This window comes from Mirounga angustirostris, unplaced genomic scaffold (assembly GCF_029215605.1).
Source record: "Mirounga angustirostris isolate CCGP_5_RB_7025 unplaced genomic scaffold, mMirAng1.0.hap1 SCAF_2, whole genome shotgun sequence".
Classification (NCBI taxonomy): domain Eukaryota; kingdom Metazoa; phylum Chordata; class Mammalia; order Carnivora; family Phocidae; genus Mirounga; species Mirounga angustirostris.
Genome location: NW_026991710.1, coordinates 119301692 through 119318718, shown reverse-complemented (window position 1 = coordinate 119318718; position 17027 = coordinate 119301692). Strand labels below are relative to the sequence as shown.

Genomic DNA, 17027 nt, shown 5'->3' with positions numbered 1-17027 from the left:
CCACTTTGTAACAGTGTTCCTTTCAGAAGAGTCATCTGTACTTCCTGTTTAAAATGCCTCAATCCCATTTCCCGCAGCTGCAGGGAAATTGGGAGTTTTGCTTCAATTTCCCATAGTTTTTTGTGTAGTAGATGTGTAGTATGATTTCAGCCCAAGCTGCAGGCAACACAAGAGGGGTTGAAAGTGTTGGTTTTGGAATACTGCAGATTCAAATTGAGATATTAGCTCCTTTACTTGCAGGTTGAAAGTTACTTAAAATTTAAGCCTCAGGTCATGATCTCAGCATTGTGAGATCAAGTCCCACCTCGGGCTCCGTGCCTGGCATGGAGCTTGCTTAAGATTCTCTCTCTCCCTCTCCTGCTGCCCCTCCCCCCCCCAAAAAAAAGTGAGCCTCAGTTTTCTCATATGGTTGTTTTGAGGATTAAATGGGAAGGCAAAGCAGTGAAAGAAAATTCTCGGAGCGATTTAGAAACATCAATTAAAGGAACGGAAGCAAGTGGGGCCCTGGTATCAGCATTTTGAAAGCTTCTCCAGGTGATTTCTCATGGAGAGCCAATGCTGAGACCCACTGACCAGATTCTTAGCTACTTTGGTAGAATTCTACAGAGAAGAAACTAGTGTGGTAGTAGAATAGAGTTACTGTAGTGATCCCCTTTTTGCCTAGGGATGAACGGTCTTCCTTGGACCGGTCTTCCCTCCCTGAAAGCCCCTCCCCTCTGTGCCTGTACACACCATTTGTTTTCAATCATACACACACACACACACACACTCTCTCTCTCTCTCTCTTTCTCTCTCTCCAGGGGTTGATACTATAAATCAATTTGATCTTTACCCAGGGCTTGGTCATCTTCGTTTGGCTGGGGTTAGGAAAACCTGGGTTGTAAATGATCTCTTAAAATACTGAGTGGTATCACAATAATTTTGTTTTAAAGCTACCTAGAAATTATTTAGCCTTATAGTGTAGGAACTAATGACTTTTCAGTGAGCAACAGATTAATAGACATGTGCCTGTGTTGATATTATTGTTCTCCGTCTAATGGCTTGTTCATTAACTCATGACTGTGGTCTTAATTGGGGGCTGTTAATACGTAAGGATGGTGTTTTTGAGTCTGGCAATGTGATAAACTGGGTCTGTTTCTATTCCCTGAGGCTAATAGATTTTTGGCTTTTAAAACTCTCATTAAGCAGCCCTAGGGAAGACAATTAAAGTCCCCATCAGTCTGGGTTCCGAAGAGGTGCACTGCAGTGGAAGGGATGCACACTTTGGAAGACTTTTAAACAATTTAAAGTCTGATCCGCAGCTTGTTGTTGAAGTGACCCTAGGCAGATTAATCCAGTTTTCTGAAACTAAGTTTTCTTACCTATAAAATGGACAAAGCAATAATAATATAACACAAACTGCAGGAATTAAGTGAGATAATACAAGTAAAAAAATGCATGTACCTCTGAAATAATTAACCCATAGGTCCAGGAAAAAGAGTTGTTATTTCCTTTGATTCCATTATCCTTATCAATTTTAAGCTTTATATTATTTCTTTCCAGGGTTGAAAGTTTCTAGGGCAGCTCATACTCAGTCAAGGTCTAATGGGATCAAGGGATCAGTTCTGATGACTTTTTCCACTTTTCAGAATGGCAGCACATTTTTTTTTTTTTTGGAATATTGGGATAGTAGAGAAGAAGAAAAGGGTGATAGAAGGAGGAAGTAGTAATGGAGGTTTGACCTGACAAAAAACTGTTCATATGGATACATGATGTTTGAATTGAGCACTATATGTATTGGTATGACCATCATAGCCTCCTGTGGGGCTCTGAAAGTCAGCAGGAATGAAGACCTCAACTGAGAATGAGCAGTTATTTAGCAAATTATCAATTAATGTGTTCAGTGCCTGTAACACCTTTTAAGATTGTATTTTTGTAGTGCAAGGAGTTCCTTTATTCTTTATTTCTATCTTAAAAATATCCAAACATCTTAACACTTAACACTTAAAAAAAAAGTCTGTGGCCTGACATCATACAGCTCTTTGGAGGTTTGTCCTTACTGCTTTAGGTAAGTGCCCAGGATCGGACTTGGCTCATAGGTGCAGTACAAGAAGCCTGACAGGGTCCGAACAACACTGCCTCTCCCAGCCTGGTGTCCCTTTCTGGAAGATCCAGAAGAGTATGAGAGGCAGAGGGTCCTACTTTCAGAACAGCAGTAGAGGAACTTCTTGACTTCCTTGAAACTAGACCTGAGTTTCAGCATCTCATATTTTCACAGAACGTGTATCTTTCCAACACTCTCTGACAAAGGAAAGGAAATGTCTGAAGAGATTTTTGCCGTTCAGTATTTTTTCACCTGCCTGTAATAGATCTCTGTAATAGTTGGAAAGGGAAATGGAATAAAATGTGGGTAATGGCGGGGATACTCAGAGTTATGTGACTCTGGAGCCGCATTTGCCGTCATCATTAACCCGAAGAACCACATGACTCCTGTATGACTGGTAGAATTTAGTATAATGGCACATTCATGTAGCGACATTAGAAGTCTTAAAGAGCCACCAATTAAACATAAAGGGACCCATGTGACTGGAGAGCTGTGGTGTGAACATCCGGGCCTTAGGATGTTCTAGGACTCTAGGACTAGATGCATCCAAACTAAGAGTGCTTATATTTGTCTTACTATTATGTCTTTTAGGCTTAGAAGCTGATAGAATGTTCTTGTGTACACAATTTTGTATGTTTTTCTAAGATTTATGTATTTATTTTAGAACAAGGACGAGTGCGTGAGTGGGGGGAGGGGCAAAGGGAAAGAATCCTCAAGCAGACTCCACAGTGAGGCCACAGGGGCTCCATCCCAAGACCCTGAGATCATGACCTGAGCTGAAACCAAGAGTCCCGACGCTTAACTGACTGAGCACCCAGACCCTCTAATATGTTTTGACATGTGAAAGATGATCACATTTACCTAGTAAAGACCAAGACAAATGTCAATATTTATTGGATTATTTTTGGATAGTGCTCAGGCTTCAGGGTAAACTCTGTTTTTACTAGGAGAATTGCCTGTAATTATGCCTTTGTAACTGGTTTGCCAAAGACTAAACTCAATAGACCAACGTGTAATGAATGGCATTTCCCCCCTCTCCAATCATATTTAACTATGCTGTGTTGAATATCACTTTTTATCTCTTAACCACACATTTGGAAGATTCCTTCAATTTCCAGTAACTTTCAGATGTTAAGAAGTTCAGTTTGGGTAGGATGTGGTGGGTGGGGCAAGCAATGCTTCCTCTGACACTACCTAGAGACAAGCCCGACATACTGCAAAAATCATATTCGAATACATCATCAAGTAAGCTGTGAAAGTAATAACGAGATAAACTAAAATCCCAGAGAAAGGAGAACCTTTTGGAGTTGAGCTATCAGGAGCTTGTGACTCTTTGGGCATTTGCTGATTTGGAGAGGAAGCTGAAGAACATGCCTTCGCCTGGACACAGAAAGAAAAATCAGTGACACTCTCAGCACATATGTTGGAGGAAGTAAGAAACTGAGACTTCATCAGCTTCAAGTCAATGAACATTTTTTTCTCAGAAGAGACTTGCTGAATTCTGAGCTTTGCAGGAGGCTAAAGAGCCCCGCCAAAGTCTGACACAAAGCAGAGTGAAACCTCCCACCGTTTCACAGTGCTTAGGAAACAGGCAGAGAGACAGACAAGAGAGAAAGCCCTAGAGGGAGTGGTGGTGAATTGACAGGGAGGGACTCAAAAGCTCTTTTTCACCTGCAGGCATTTACAGACTGTTCCCGTAGCTAGAAGTCGGAGCATCAAGGCTTTGCTTAACACAGGGTGGCCGCTGGCAGACAGAGAACCCAGCAGAGATTTGGGTTTTTATGTGTAGCTGAAATGACAAATTTGGAGACCAAAGGGGACTCAAACTCGTGGCTGCTGTGCCTCTAAAAACATTTGCCAGTTTTTGAAGGTGAATGGGGCACAGTGCAAAACAGGTATGCAGGGACCTCTGAGAATCTAGCATTCTTTTCAGGTTGAGGGCCAAAGACTCCTCAACTAGAGGTTCTTGGTCGAAAGTCCTGGTGGGAGGGGTGGGGGGGTGGGAATCATACCCTCTACAACATGGGTAGACTGAGTATCTTACTTAGTTCCCTAGAGCTGCCATAAGATCCTGCCATACTATGTGGCTTCAGCAACAGGAATTTATTTTCTTGAAGTACTGGAATCTGGAAGTCCAAGATCAAGGTGTTGGCAGGGATAAATTCTTCTGGGGCCCCCCTCCTTGCCTTGCGGATGGCCACCCTCCTGCCAGCTCTTCACATGGTCATCCTTTCATGTTCACACCCCTGCTGTCTCTTCCTCTTCTTATCAGGACACCAACCATATTGCGTTAGGGCCCCACTCTAATGGCTTCATTTTAACTTAATCACCCTATCTCCAAATACAATCACATTCTGAGGTACTGGTGGTTAGGGCTTCAATATGTGAATTTGAGATTAGGGTTTGGGGGGGGGAATGAAGGGGTTAGAGAAGTGGAGATTCAGCCCACAACACTGGGTCTTAAGCAAAAATTCCAGCTAAGCTTTGTTCCAAGTCAGTCCCTGACTTGATGAGAGCAATCCTTTCTCCACTTGCATAAGAAAGGAAAGGGCATCTCAGATAGAAAATATTATTGGGAGCTTTTACAGATGCTTGACATTAAAAAAAAACAACAACAACAATACTAAATATCTTCATAACCAGAAGAATAAATCCCATTCCTTATCTCAAGCATGTTTATGTGCAAATGACTGTCTACCATTCTCCTCTGTGACCTATTTCACTCATAAGTAGTCTTCTAGACCAGACTTTCTCAAACTTGAACGTGAGTTTGAATTGCTTGGGAGCTTTATTAAAATGAAGACTCTGATTTGGAATGTTTGAAGTGAGCCTGAGATTCTGCATTTCTATAACAAGTTTGTAAGCGACAGTCCTCAGACCATCCTGACCAGTTGCAGACCAGTAGGTAATGAGTATGCACACTGAAGTTTAAGAAACATTGCCGGATAATGTCTAAGACCTTTTCCAGCTCTGAGAGTCTGTTCTTTTTTTTTTTAATTTGTTTTCCAAGAGTGCCTTATTCCATTGATTGACCATTGCCTCCTACATTTTTTGCAAACTTTCATAGGATTTGGACCTAGTTTATGAGGTTCACACTCAAAGCACTCTCATCTCTTTTAGAGCAGTAGTTCTTAACTTTGTGCATTGGAATTCAGTGGGGAGTGAGCCTTAAAAAATTACTGATGCCTGGATCCTTCTTGCAGAGATTCTTATTTAATTATTTTAGAACATGGCCTGGAAACTGACATTAAAAAATATTCCAGAGGATTCTAACATGTTGTCAAGATTAAGAACAGTTGCTTTAGGATAGGACTTTTTTCACCCCACTAAAAATAGTACTGGGCCTATTTTGAAACCTTTTTTTTTTACCAGACTAGTTTCTGGCAAAAGTAATTAAATACTAATAATGGCCCACCTGCAAAAGACTTAGATTTTATCCATTGTTGACAACTGAAGAAATTTTCCTCAGGAATTTTTTAATCACTTGGAGGTGGATAAGTTGCTCTCCATAGACTAGGACTGTGATTTCCATTTTTTGCCAGACTCCTCTCCACCCTCTATTGTCTCACACCCAGCCCACTTCTTTCATTAACTTAATCTGTTTGGAGCCTTTGGGTAGGTGAATTTGCAATCTCTATCTCTGCCTCTACAACACTAATTAGTAAGATAGTAAGCTAGAGATTAAACCTTTCCAAGGAGAAAATTTAAATGTACCCCCCAGGGATATTTCGTATAAAATTTTCACATCACAGAGGTGGTTTTTCTAGGTTCACTTTAAGATCCCTTCCAGCTCTAAGTTTCTATGGTATGAATCATTTCAGTTTCTACATGGGTCATTTTCTCTATCCACAAGAAAATTTAAACAGTTGGAAAGTCAATATCTGAGAGTGACTGGTAAGTTTTACACAATTGAAGATGCTTAACAATTATTATTGTATGTTTTGATCCTTGCCTTGTTATCATTACTACCTAAGGGTGAGAAATACCTTGTCTTCTTAAATCTCTGAGATTGCCAGTGTTTATAATAGTCCACTGGATCACAATAAGTAGTTAATGCAAGTCTGCTGACATTAAAAGAGTGAATTAGGATTTAATATGAGCTATTTTGCTTTATTTCTTCATAGCCATAAATGGAATCCAAATTTTTATTCAAAATAAATGGAGGGTCTAAATTATGCTGGCTGCTGAAACAAATGTAAACATCCAAATTTCAGTGTTTTAGCACAGGGGAAGTTTATTTCTTGACTATTGTGGAAGGCAGAATTCTACAATAGCCCCAGGATTGCTGCCCCATGTTGTACACGTTCTAGACCCTGGGACATACTCCTGTCATGTTACAGGGCAAACTTGCCTAAGAAAGGGAGATTATCTGGGAGGAGTCTGTCCTAATGAGGCAAGCCTTAAAAAAGGAGAGTGGATCCTGAAGCCAGCGATCTGAAGTGTGAGAAGAATTTGGTGCAAAGTAGATTCTCTGTTGCTGGATTTGAAGATGGAGGAAGCCACATGGCATAGAATAAGGGTAGCCTCCAGGAGTTTATAGCAGCTGCCAGATGACAGTCATCAAGGAAATGGGAACCTTGGTCCTAGAGCTGCAAGGAACTGAATTCTACTCGCAGCCTGCAGAAGCCGAGAGCAGACCTTTTCCTAGACAAGCCTGCAGATGAGGAGGCAGCCTTGTAAGACCAGGGCAGAGAAGCCAGCCACCTGAGGCCCGGTCTGCTGACCTATAGAGTGTGAATTAATAAGTGGATATAGTTTTAAGCAGCTAAGTTTGTGGCAATATGTTACACAGCAGTGGCAAACTGATGCAATCATTTAATAATCTAATACTGGGAGTGAGGCTTGGCAAATGGCTTTCTCTCCTGTGTGGCTCTGCAGCCCGCCAAGGGCTGGACTCCTTGCAAGGAGAGAGAGACGTCGGAGAGAACATACACTATCCACTTTTGAAAAGTCCAGATTGGTTGCAGCAAACATCACTTACGCATATATTTTATTGGTGAGGACTCGTTACATGGCTACCTGTCAAAACAAGGCATCCTGGGAATATAGTCCTATTTGAGCAGCATCCTCCCCCAAAATTAATATTGTGGAAAGGGGCTAAACATTTCTGTCCCAGTCAGGTTTTCATGTGTTTGAATATGAAGGCAGTTTGGTGTCTCATTCCAAGTGGAACAAGTAACAAATAAACGTGATGAAAGTATATATTCTAATTTGAGATACAGAGAGAATTAGAGTAACATTTTTATTAGGAAAGAAGGATGCACTTCAATGACACATTCATTATCAGAGGCCCCATCAGATGTGACAGTGGTCTAAGAAGAAGATCTGGGTCCTTTCCCTGCCCAGAGGGTGTTCCACACTGTTGCAACACCATCCCCTCCGCCTTCCAGCTGAGCCCTTCCAAGGAAAAGTTGCTCCTTCTTCACGGAATAGTGAGGAGATGCACTTGCACAAGGGCCAGGCATGGACACCCTGGTGCACAGTCATGGCAGCATGGCCTTCTCCTTCTCTGGATCTGGATACTCAACGATGCCTGGCATTCTTCTCACCTATGAAGAATACAGCAGTCCCCACCATCCTCCTGCGCTCCGGGCAGCAGTACCCATGCTCTTTGTAACAAGGCTGGCTAGTATAAGGAGTGTTTTCCCTGGATTAGAGCACTGGAGTGCTGTATTCATCCATTGCAGGGATAGCTTCTTGCTTGGGAACCATTAAAGTTTATGAACCAGTCTATAGGGATTTTATGAAAGATTGAGTATAAGTCACTATATGCTACCTGGTTGTTGTGTTTTTTTTTTTCCTTTCTTCAAGGTAAATTTAGTATCTAGACATTTGAGCTTATGAAAAAAGAAATGAATTGGTTTTACAAGAAACTTAAGAAATATTCAAGACAGAATATATAATCTACATGATCACTTCTATTAAGTGATCTTTCTTTCTTTGGTATCATAAAAGTCTAGACAAGAGGAAGTTATAAGAACTTTAAATGTGTAGTCAGGCAGACATTCTTATGTTCCAGGAAGGACAGGGGGTGGGGTATGATAAAGAAAACCAGAGAGAAGGATTGCTAATAAGACCAAAAAAGGGAAAATAAATTCCAAAGGAAGGCCAGTAAATCTCAGGAGGCATGACATTGCCCATGAACTGGAATATTCCAAATGTTACAGTGACAGCCATTGCTTCATCCCTTCCTCAACAAGAGGGCTCATCTAAATCTGTCCAGGGTTTTGTTTCTGTTTTGTTTTGTTTTGTTTTCAGTGACCTATTCCTCCAGTCTTCCTATCCCCCGTCTCTATCCTACTCTTTTTCCTCTGTCTCCTCCCGCCTCCTTTCTCCTTTCTTTTTCTCCCTCCCCCCCTCATTTCCTCTCCTTCTTCTTCCCTTTTCTCTCACTGCCTCCTTTCTTCCCTCTCAGTGTCAGGTACTGTTTCAAGTGCTGAAAAGATGTACTACAACCACCTATGAGGTCTGTTAGTGACCCTATGCTAAAGATGACCAACAGAAAGACAAAAGACAACTGGCATAAAGTGGTTAAATAATTCTCCCACTATGACTCGGGGCAGAGTTGGGATGCTTCAAGGGGCTCTGATAATGTCACTCCTCTACTCGAATGTCTTACATGATTTCCTATTGCCTATGAATTGCATAAAGCCCCAATTCTATAACATGATAGGTAGCAAATGGCTGCATCTTTTCTCCCCAAACATATTTAACTCTTGCCATTTCCGCGAAGGCCCCCCTCTTATGGTATTATCAGAATACTCACTCTTTCCTAAACACAAATGGTCTTTTACAACTCCATGACACATGCCCATTATACAACACCCTGTTTGCTTTGTCATGATCTTTCTTGCCTAAAACTCCTACTCATCCTTCAAAACCCAGACTACTTCTGTGAAGCCTCTCCTGACAGTCACAGTCTGAATTATTCCTTACTCTGAATGCCCACAGAAAAATGCTCACATTTCTGTAATAGCATGTATTACACTGTACTGGATTTATTAATATATTTGCCCCACCCACTAGTCTCTGAAGTCCCAAAGAGAAGGAATGGGACCTTATTTACTGGCAAACCCAGTGTTTGCCACCTAGTATGTGTTCACTGTAATGAGGGATATAGATTATGCAGGAAAAAGCACCATCAATGTGTAACCTATATACCACACATCTGTAGCATTGACCATAAGTATAAAAGTTTTAGACCTATACATATAGACTATCTTAAATGTTTCATATGAAAATCTGACTTTATTTTTTTTTTAAGATTTTATTTATTTATTTGAGAGAGAAAGAATGAGACAGAGAGAGAACATGAGAGGGGGAGGGTCAGAGGGAGAAGCAGACTCCCTGCTGAGCAGGGAGCCCGATGCGGGACTCGATCCCGGGACTCCAGGATCATGACCTGAGCCGAAGGCAGACGCTTAACCAACTGAGCCACCGAGGCACCCTGAAAATCTGACTTTATAAAATTTAAAATTGGTTTATAAAAGTTCTGTTTTTCAATTCCTCTAAATCAGGAGCTCTGCTAGTGTTTTAAGCATGCCTTGATTTAGGAAATTATGACATACATGTATTTTTTAAAAATACTTGTATCATGTAAAGGGAAGTTCATTCTTTATCTCTCTCTCCTTCATACATGTACACACATTGGAAATGGCAAACTAGTCTATGAATATCTTTCAATTTTTTCATAGTATACAACTTTGGGTTAAGAATCTTTTTTCCCCCTTCTGTAACAGTTTATTTTTTTTTATAAGGAATAAGTGTTCTGCTGATAAAATCAATATCAATTTAAAGACCATACTGCAGTAATTGTCTATATTATTCTACCTTATTTAACATTATATCCAACATTATATTACACAGTGTATCATTATATTATATCATATCACTATATATGTTTATATATAAAGTGTATGTATGTATACATATACATACACTTTATGCTGTCCTATATATGTTGACCTCCACCAGTGTCTGACTTCTTTCACTTTATTTCTAAATTCAAGCATATCCTGGGGCACCTGGGTGGCTCAGTTGGTTAAGCGACTGCCTTCAGCTCAGGTCATGATCCCAGAGTCCTCGGATCGAGTCCCGCATCGGGCTCCCTGCTCTGCGGGGAGCCTACTTCTCCCTCTCCCACTCCCCCTGCTTGTGTTCCCTCTCTCGCTGTGTCTCTCTCTGTCAAATAAATAAAATCTTTAAAAAATAAAAAAAATAAAATAAATAAATTCAAGCATATCCTTTGGATAATGTTATTTGGATGGCAAATACTTTCTTAAAATGATGCATAAACATATATATGTGTGTGTGAATGGATTGCATGTGTATGAATATATATTCACTGTATACATAGTTCATTCTAATATATATTAGATACACATTTTTATATATACAAAATGTATTCTATATACATATATATGTACACTATATATACGTACACGTGTATATATATGTACACTTAATATATTATATACGTATATATACAACTTATATATATAATGTGTGTCTGTGTGTGTGTGTATACAGTAGTCCCCCCTAATCCATGGGGATACTTCCTAAACCCCCGGTAGATGCCTGAAACCACAGATAATACCAAACCCTACATATACTGTATTTTTTCCTATACATACATACCTATAATAAAGTTTAATTTCTAAATTAGGTGCAATAAGAGTTTAACAATAACTAATAATAAAATAGAATAATTATAACAATATAAGCCGTAATAAAAGCTATGTGTGTGTGTCTGAAAATATTGTATTATATTCACCTTTCTTATGATGATGTGAGATGGTAAAATGTCTATGTGCTGAGATGAAGTGAGGGGAATGACATAGGCATGGTGATGGAGCATCACATTGGCATTGACCTTCTGATGATACATCAAAAGGAGGATCCTCTGCTTCCAGAGAAGGGTGGTTGACTGTGGGTAATAATGAAACCATGAAAAGTGAAACTGTGGATGAGGGCGAGAACTAGTCCCTCTCTCTCTCTCTATTTCTCTCTGGTTTCTGTTTCAAAATCACACAGAAAATGTTTGTTTTTCACTGTAGGTTCGAACCCACTGTCCTACCTGAACATACACACACACACACACACACACACACAGAGAAAATATATAGTCTGTGTGTGTGTATGTGTGTGTGTGTGAGAGAGAGAGAGAGAGATGGATCATATATATGCACACACTATATGGTCCATTACAGTCCCCTGTTAATACATAGATTCCTCATCCTTTGAGGCCAGCTAATGATTTTCAGATAATGAGACTGAATGGTACATCTGAACATTCTAGACCAAAGAACATTAATGCAGCTACCACACTGCAAATGCTCTTAGCCAGTGAGCACTGTTATGAAATCCTGAATTGAGTTTGTTCTGCAAATTGTGTTGCTTACTCTGTTGGGATCTCTACCGTCATTTATTTTGTGCTCTGGTGAACAATTTTGAGTCGTAATGACTGACAAATTGTGCAAGTGATAGTGCTGGATCTGTCATAAAGACAGAAAGAGCATTAAGCTGGAAGTTAAAATGCACTGTTTTACCCATGGCTTGAGGCTCTTTCCAAGGAAATGGAAACCGTGTTAAAGATTAGTAGGCCCTTAGGAGCTAGTTCAAGTCTTTTGACATTATGAGCCGTATTATAAGTATCCCTTCAACCTGGGAGAATTGACCAGGTACGGTCAGGTATGTCAGGACTTAAAGGATTTCAAGAGAATTATGATTGGCAGTGTTGCACCTCCAAAGGGATTTTGTGAAAATGACCCCTAAAATATTGATCGATCGTGTGTTTCTGGGGTTCCTCTCTCCCATCCATCCCCCATTTCCTCTGCTCTCCAGTTAGAGTATGCTTGTCTATTGCCCTGTATTCATTTAACTTGTTTATCCAATCCTTACTTCAAATTAAGATATACTAGATTTAGGTTTTATGTGTTTCTTGCTTTTGCTAGCTTTTTCTTAAGTGAGAAAGAGCATCGTGATTTCATTTGAAACATTTTTTTCTTAAATAGAGAAACATTGACTCAGCTGTACATTAGAATCAATATCTGGGGGCAGGAGAGAGCACCAGGAGTTTGAAAGGTCCCCGGGTGGCTCTAATGCACAGTCAGGATTAAGGATCACTGCTCAGTAGAAGATACATGTCTACTTACCATCTAAGGAGTTGATATTTCACTTGGAACACTTTCAAACATATGAAAAGCTTCCCCAGATGACTGATTATTTTATATTATTTCCCTCTCCCCGAGTTGAGAGTTAGTTTTCAAATGAATTTAGATAATGGTATCTGACAATTTGGCCCAGAACTCTCAAGTGGGAGGGATATCCTATAAAGACTGTGGGTTTTGGTGCTCATTTGGAAAATAAATATTTATTGAGCTTGCATGGAATAACTTTCTCTATATCAACTCTCTCCTTCCCCTTGAATATTGAATGAGGGCTGCTTTTTGTGGAGATTAAAGGTGATTAACCTTGGGGCGCCTGGGTGGCTCAGTCTCGTTAAGCGTCTGCCTTCGGCTCAGGTCATGGTCCCGGGGTCCTGGGATCAAGCCCCACGTCGGGCTCCCTGCTCAGCGGGGAGCCTGCTTCTCCCTCTCCCACTCCCCCTGCTTGTGTTCCCTCTCTCGCTGTGTCTGTCTCTGTCAAATAAATAAATAAAAATCTTTAAAATAAAAAAGTAAATATATATATATATATATATATTTTTTTTTTTAAAGATTTTATTTATTTATTTGAGAGAGAGAGAATGAGATACAGAGAGCAGGAGAGGGAGAAGCAGACTCCCCGCCGAGGAGGGAGCCCGATGCGGGACTCGATCCCGGGACTCCAGGATCATGACCTGAGCCGAAGGCAGTCGCTTAACCAACTGAGCCACCCAGGCGCCCAATAAATAAATATTTTTTTTAAAAAAAAGAATAGGGCGCCTGGGTGGCTCAGTCGTTAAGCGTCTGCCTTCGGCTCAGGTCATGGTCCCGGGGTCCTGGGATCGAGCCCCACATCGGACTCCATGCTCCTCGGGAAGCCTGCTTCTCTCTCTCTCTCACTACCCCCTGCTTGTGTTCCCTCTCTCACTGTGTCTCTCTCTCTGTCAAATAAATAAAAATCTTTAAAAAAAAAAAAAAAAGGTGATTCACCTTAAGCCCAGATATCTCTGTATTTGACGAGGGGTGATGGGGTGAGGACCTGGCAGTTCTGTCTGCTTAGGAAAAGCAGGAAGCCTAGCGCGGATAAAAGCGCCCCTTTGCGGTGCTGCAGCAGGTGGTACACACAGGTACCTTCAGTCATGATTAACCCCAGCGTCTGAATTGATGCCCGATGACAGAAAATGACATCCAGCACCTGTGTGAAGCTTCTGCACTGGTTTCTATTTCAAAATCCCGAAGAAAATGTTTGTTTTTCTCTATAGGTTCGAACCAGTGTCCTACCTGAACATAAGGATCCCCTGCCAGAGGTTGGGGTAAGTGTTTCTTATGTTTCCAGAAGGCACATGTATCACTTCTAAGTCTATCATTTGCGGGTCCAAACAGAAGCTGCCACCAAAGTGCAGTCCAGTGCTGCAAAATCCTGCAAAAGTTTTCCTGCTGCATCTGAACAGCACATCTACTGCTTTTAGAAATTGGAAGAGCAGGAAGAGAGTAATGTGCGTTTTGCTTAGGTAAGCCAGGAGTAGGTGGTGGCAACTCCTGAGGGAGAGCCCAGCAGGCTGAGTCCCTGGGATCTGTGCAGAGAGATCGAAAAAGCCTAGAAATAAGTTGGGTCTAAAGAGGCCATGGGACTGAGCCAACTGAAAGGCCTATTGGGAATTCCCAGCAATCCTATAGGCAGTTGACAGCCTTCTTCCGAAAGTTGACGTGTGGAGCAGTGTCCTATGTCCTGATCATTTCGTCATTGGCAACAGCCACCGTCTGAACCTGCCAACAGAACTCTCAAATATATGCACCAAAGCGTGAGTTGAATTGACTGAGAAGAATATCAGCCATCTCTGCATTTGATTGTGAAGGAGAAGGAATAGGGCACTTTGTGTTCTCTCATGCCTATCAGGAGCTTCTGTTTTTTTACTGGGGACAGGTTGAGTCTCTTTGACTCAAGTGAATTTTCATGCTTTCTTTCCTACCTGTCCCTTCAAACTTCTTGTACGTTTAGCTTAGTTTCTCCAAAGGGACCAACAAGTTCTTTCCAGCCTCAGGCCCTTCATTGCTGCAGGTCACAGGAACCTCTCCCTGCCCAGCGCTGCTCCCGCCTACCTCCCTCCCGCTGCTCAGGGCTGGGGGCCCAGGGCTCTGACCACCTCAGATGTGTTCCTTCAAATGGGAACCTCCACTGCAAGCTGTCATCACACCCTTTCTACTTTCTTTTGAAATTTGTTAACTATTAACTTAATGCATTACTTTATAAGGAATTTTATTTAATTTTTGAGGTTCAAGAAAGATGAGCTGGTTTAATTTTTTTCCTCCTCCAGCTGCTCATTCCCACAACTACTCAGTGTTAAATCCCCCTTGCTTGAAGCTTTAAGGACATCTTGGCCTAACTATGTACATTTCCATTTTTTCTCTCATTCAAATTCTTGAAATACATCTTACTCATTTTAAAACTTGAGTTTCTTCCCTGATTTTAAATTGTTTTCTTCCCCCCTCTCCTCCCATCATCTCCCACTGTAGGGTAGACATCCATGTACCTCTAGCTTCGTGTAGTGGCAGGGGGCACAGAGTCCAATTCTCACACAGGTCCTGCCTCTCACTGCTCATATGGTGGCAAGGAGAGAGGAATGGGGAGAGATTCCTTCTGTTCCTGCCCACAGTGAGGGTGTGGTTCCCTTTCTGCTGGTCTTGATATTGCTCAGGCCAGCTCTGCCTGTCAGCACGGGGCAGATACTGAAATGCTGTATCTGTTACGAGCACAGCTGTAGGTATTTCTGGAGACCTTATGGGCTCCTTCCTATGGCATATTTCCCTACCATGGGGAATCTGTCCTGGCTCGACGTTCTCCACCGCCCAGGCTCACCCTGCACTCTCTTGCTGCTGAGACCTACTTTTCCAGCATGTAATGCGTGTTCGGCCATTCTCAGGGCTGCGTGGCACAGATGAAAGGCACATGTATTTGCCATGCCACACAGAAGAGGTGCAGGCTGTCCTGCCACTGTTTCCTCTCTTGGCTCAGCATCTCTCTGCTGACACTTTCTACAAGCCCTGCCAGTATCAGGGGCTAGACTGTCAGTGATTTTCAAAGGAGAGACAATCTCTAGTCCCCAATGTAGTGGAACTAAAGGTGCTTTGGACACCCCCAAGCTTGATAATTGATGTTTTGGGACCAGACTCCTCTGACTTTGAGGTGTCTTCCTAAATGTGATATAACAAAGAGATAAGCCTCATTTCCTAAATAGTGCATCTCCCGAAACGCTCACCTTCCCTCTCTTCTAACACTACCTTTATATCAACTGGGTGTGTCATGGTTACTAATAGGCCAGTTTCTCTAAATTGGCTTCTTTTTTTTAAGATTTATTTATTTATTTGAGAGAGAGAAAAAGAGAGAGAAGGTGCATGTGGGTGCATGAGTGGGGGGGGGGTAGAGGGAGAGGATCTCAAGCAGACTGTGGGAGCTGAGCACAGAGCCCGACGCGGGGCTCCATCTCACGACCCTGAGATCATGACCTGAGCCAAAACCCAGAGTCAGATGCCTAACTGACTGAGCCACCCAAGCACCCCATGAATTAATTTTTAAAAGTCAAAGTAGTACCCGTGGTAACGAGGTCCATATTGGTTTTTTTTTTTAGCTTTAATATTGAACACAGATTGTGTTTAATGCAATTTTGTATTTAAAAATTCTATATTATAGTCAGTTGAAAACAGCTTAAAAGTAATTACTGAAAAAATGCTGATACCCTTAATGATAGGACAATTCAAGACATTTAAACATATCACTTTCTCAACTATATTCCAATTGGGACTGATTAAGAGATCCCTAGGAGTTAAAGATCTGTAGCCTGTGGGTCACATTCACCAACTGTCTGTTCTGAATACATTCAGTTATGCATTGTCTACGGCTGTTTTCTCACTATCATAGCGGAGACATCATGACCTGAGCTGAAATCAAGAGTTGGACACTCAACTGAGTCAGCCACCCAGGCGCCCCTAAATTGGCTTCTTTTTAAGCATTGTGAGGAGGTTTCTAGCTCCAAGCACTAAAGGTTCTCTAACTGATACCATGGTGCATTTGGTATATTGTCTTTGACAAAGACTCAGCTATAATTCTTGGGTCAAAAGAAAATTCTCAATTGACATTCTGTGACATATCTATTATATCAGTTAGGAATGCATTCAGAAGCAAGTAACCTGACAAACAGTGGCTTAAAAGTAACAGACTAATTTTTCTCATGTTAGAAAAAGTTTTGGGGTAATTGCCCAAGGCTGTAGCTACTCAAAAATGACTTCGAGCAACCAGGTTCTATCTACCTTCCTGCTCCTCCTTTGTTATTGTCCAGTCTAACCATTGAACCTTCAGAAGACTGAAGGACAAAAGGCAGCTGATCTTGTTCCTTCAATTCTGGGAAACAGTAACTTTTGATGAAATTTCAATTGGTATACTGCTGTGTACCTATCACTAAGAAGACAGGAGTCCCCAAGCAGAAGAGAATCCGGGTCAGTTCCCACTGGAACAAAATCAAGGTGCTATTAGTAATGAAAAGTGAGCAAAATAGGTATTAGATATTGGTAATGTCTGCACGCTCCTCCTACATGTTAAACTCCGTGATAGCAAAGAGCCTATTTATTTTGTTCACTCTAACAGCCCTAGCTTTGTGCCTGGAAACTAGTAAATTATGATATATGTATTGAATGAATTAGAAAGCACACCATGATTTTGGTTTGCCAACCATCTTAAATTTTTTAGAACCACCTGAATGAAAGGGGGAGGCATCTAAAAACAATTGCAATAGTATATAAATTTT

General features: G+C 41.3%; 1 protein-coding gene across 4 annotated transcripts in view; it reads left to right on the top strand.

The window, feature by feature from the left end:
* INPP4B (inositol polyphosphate-4-phosphatase type II B) overlaps positions 1-17027 on the top strand; it is an 824845-nt gene that overhangs the window by 526373 nt on the left and 281445 nt on the right. For all 4 annotated transcript variants that reach the window (XM_064585102.1, XM_064585100.1, XM_064585099.1 and 1 more), the window contains one exon: positions 13491-13541. In XM_064585102.1, coding sequence (XP_064441172.1) covers positions 13491-13541 — 51 coding nt within the window. The remainder of the gene's footprint in view (positions 1-13490; positions 13542-17027) is intronic.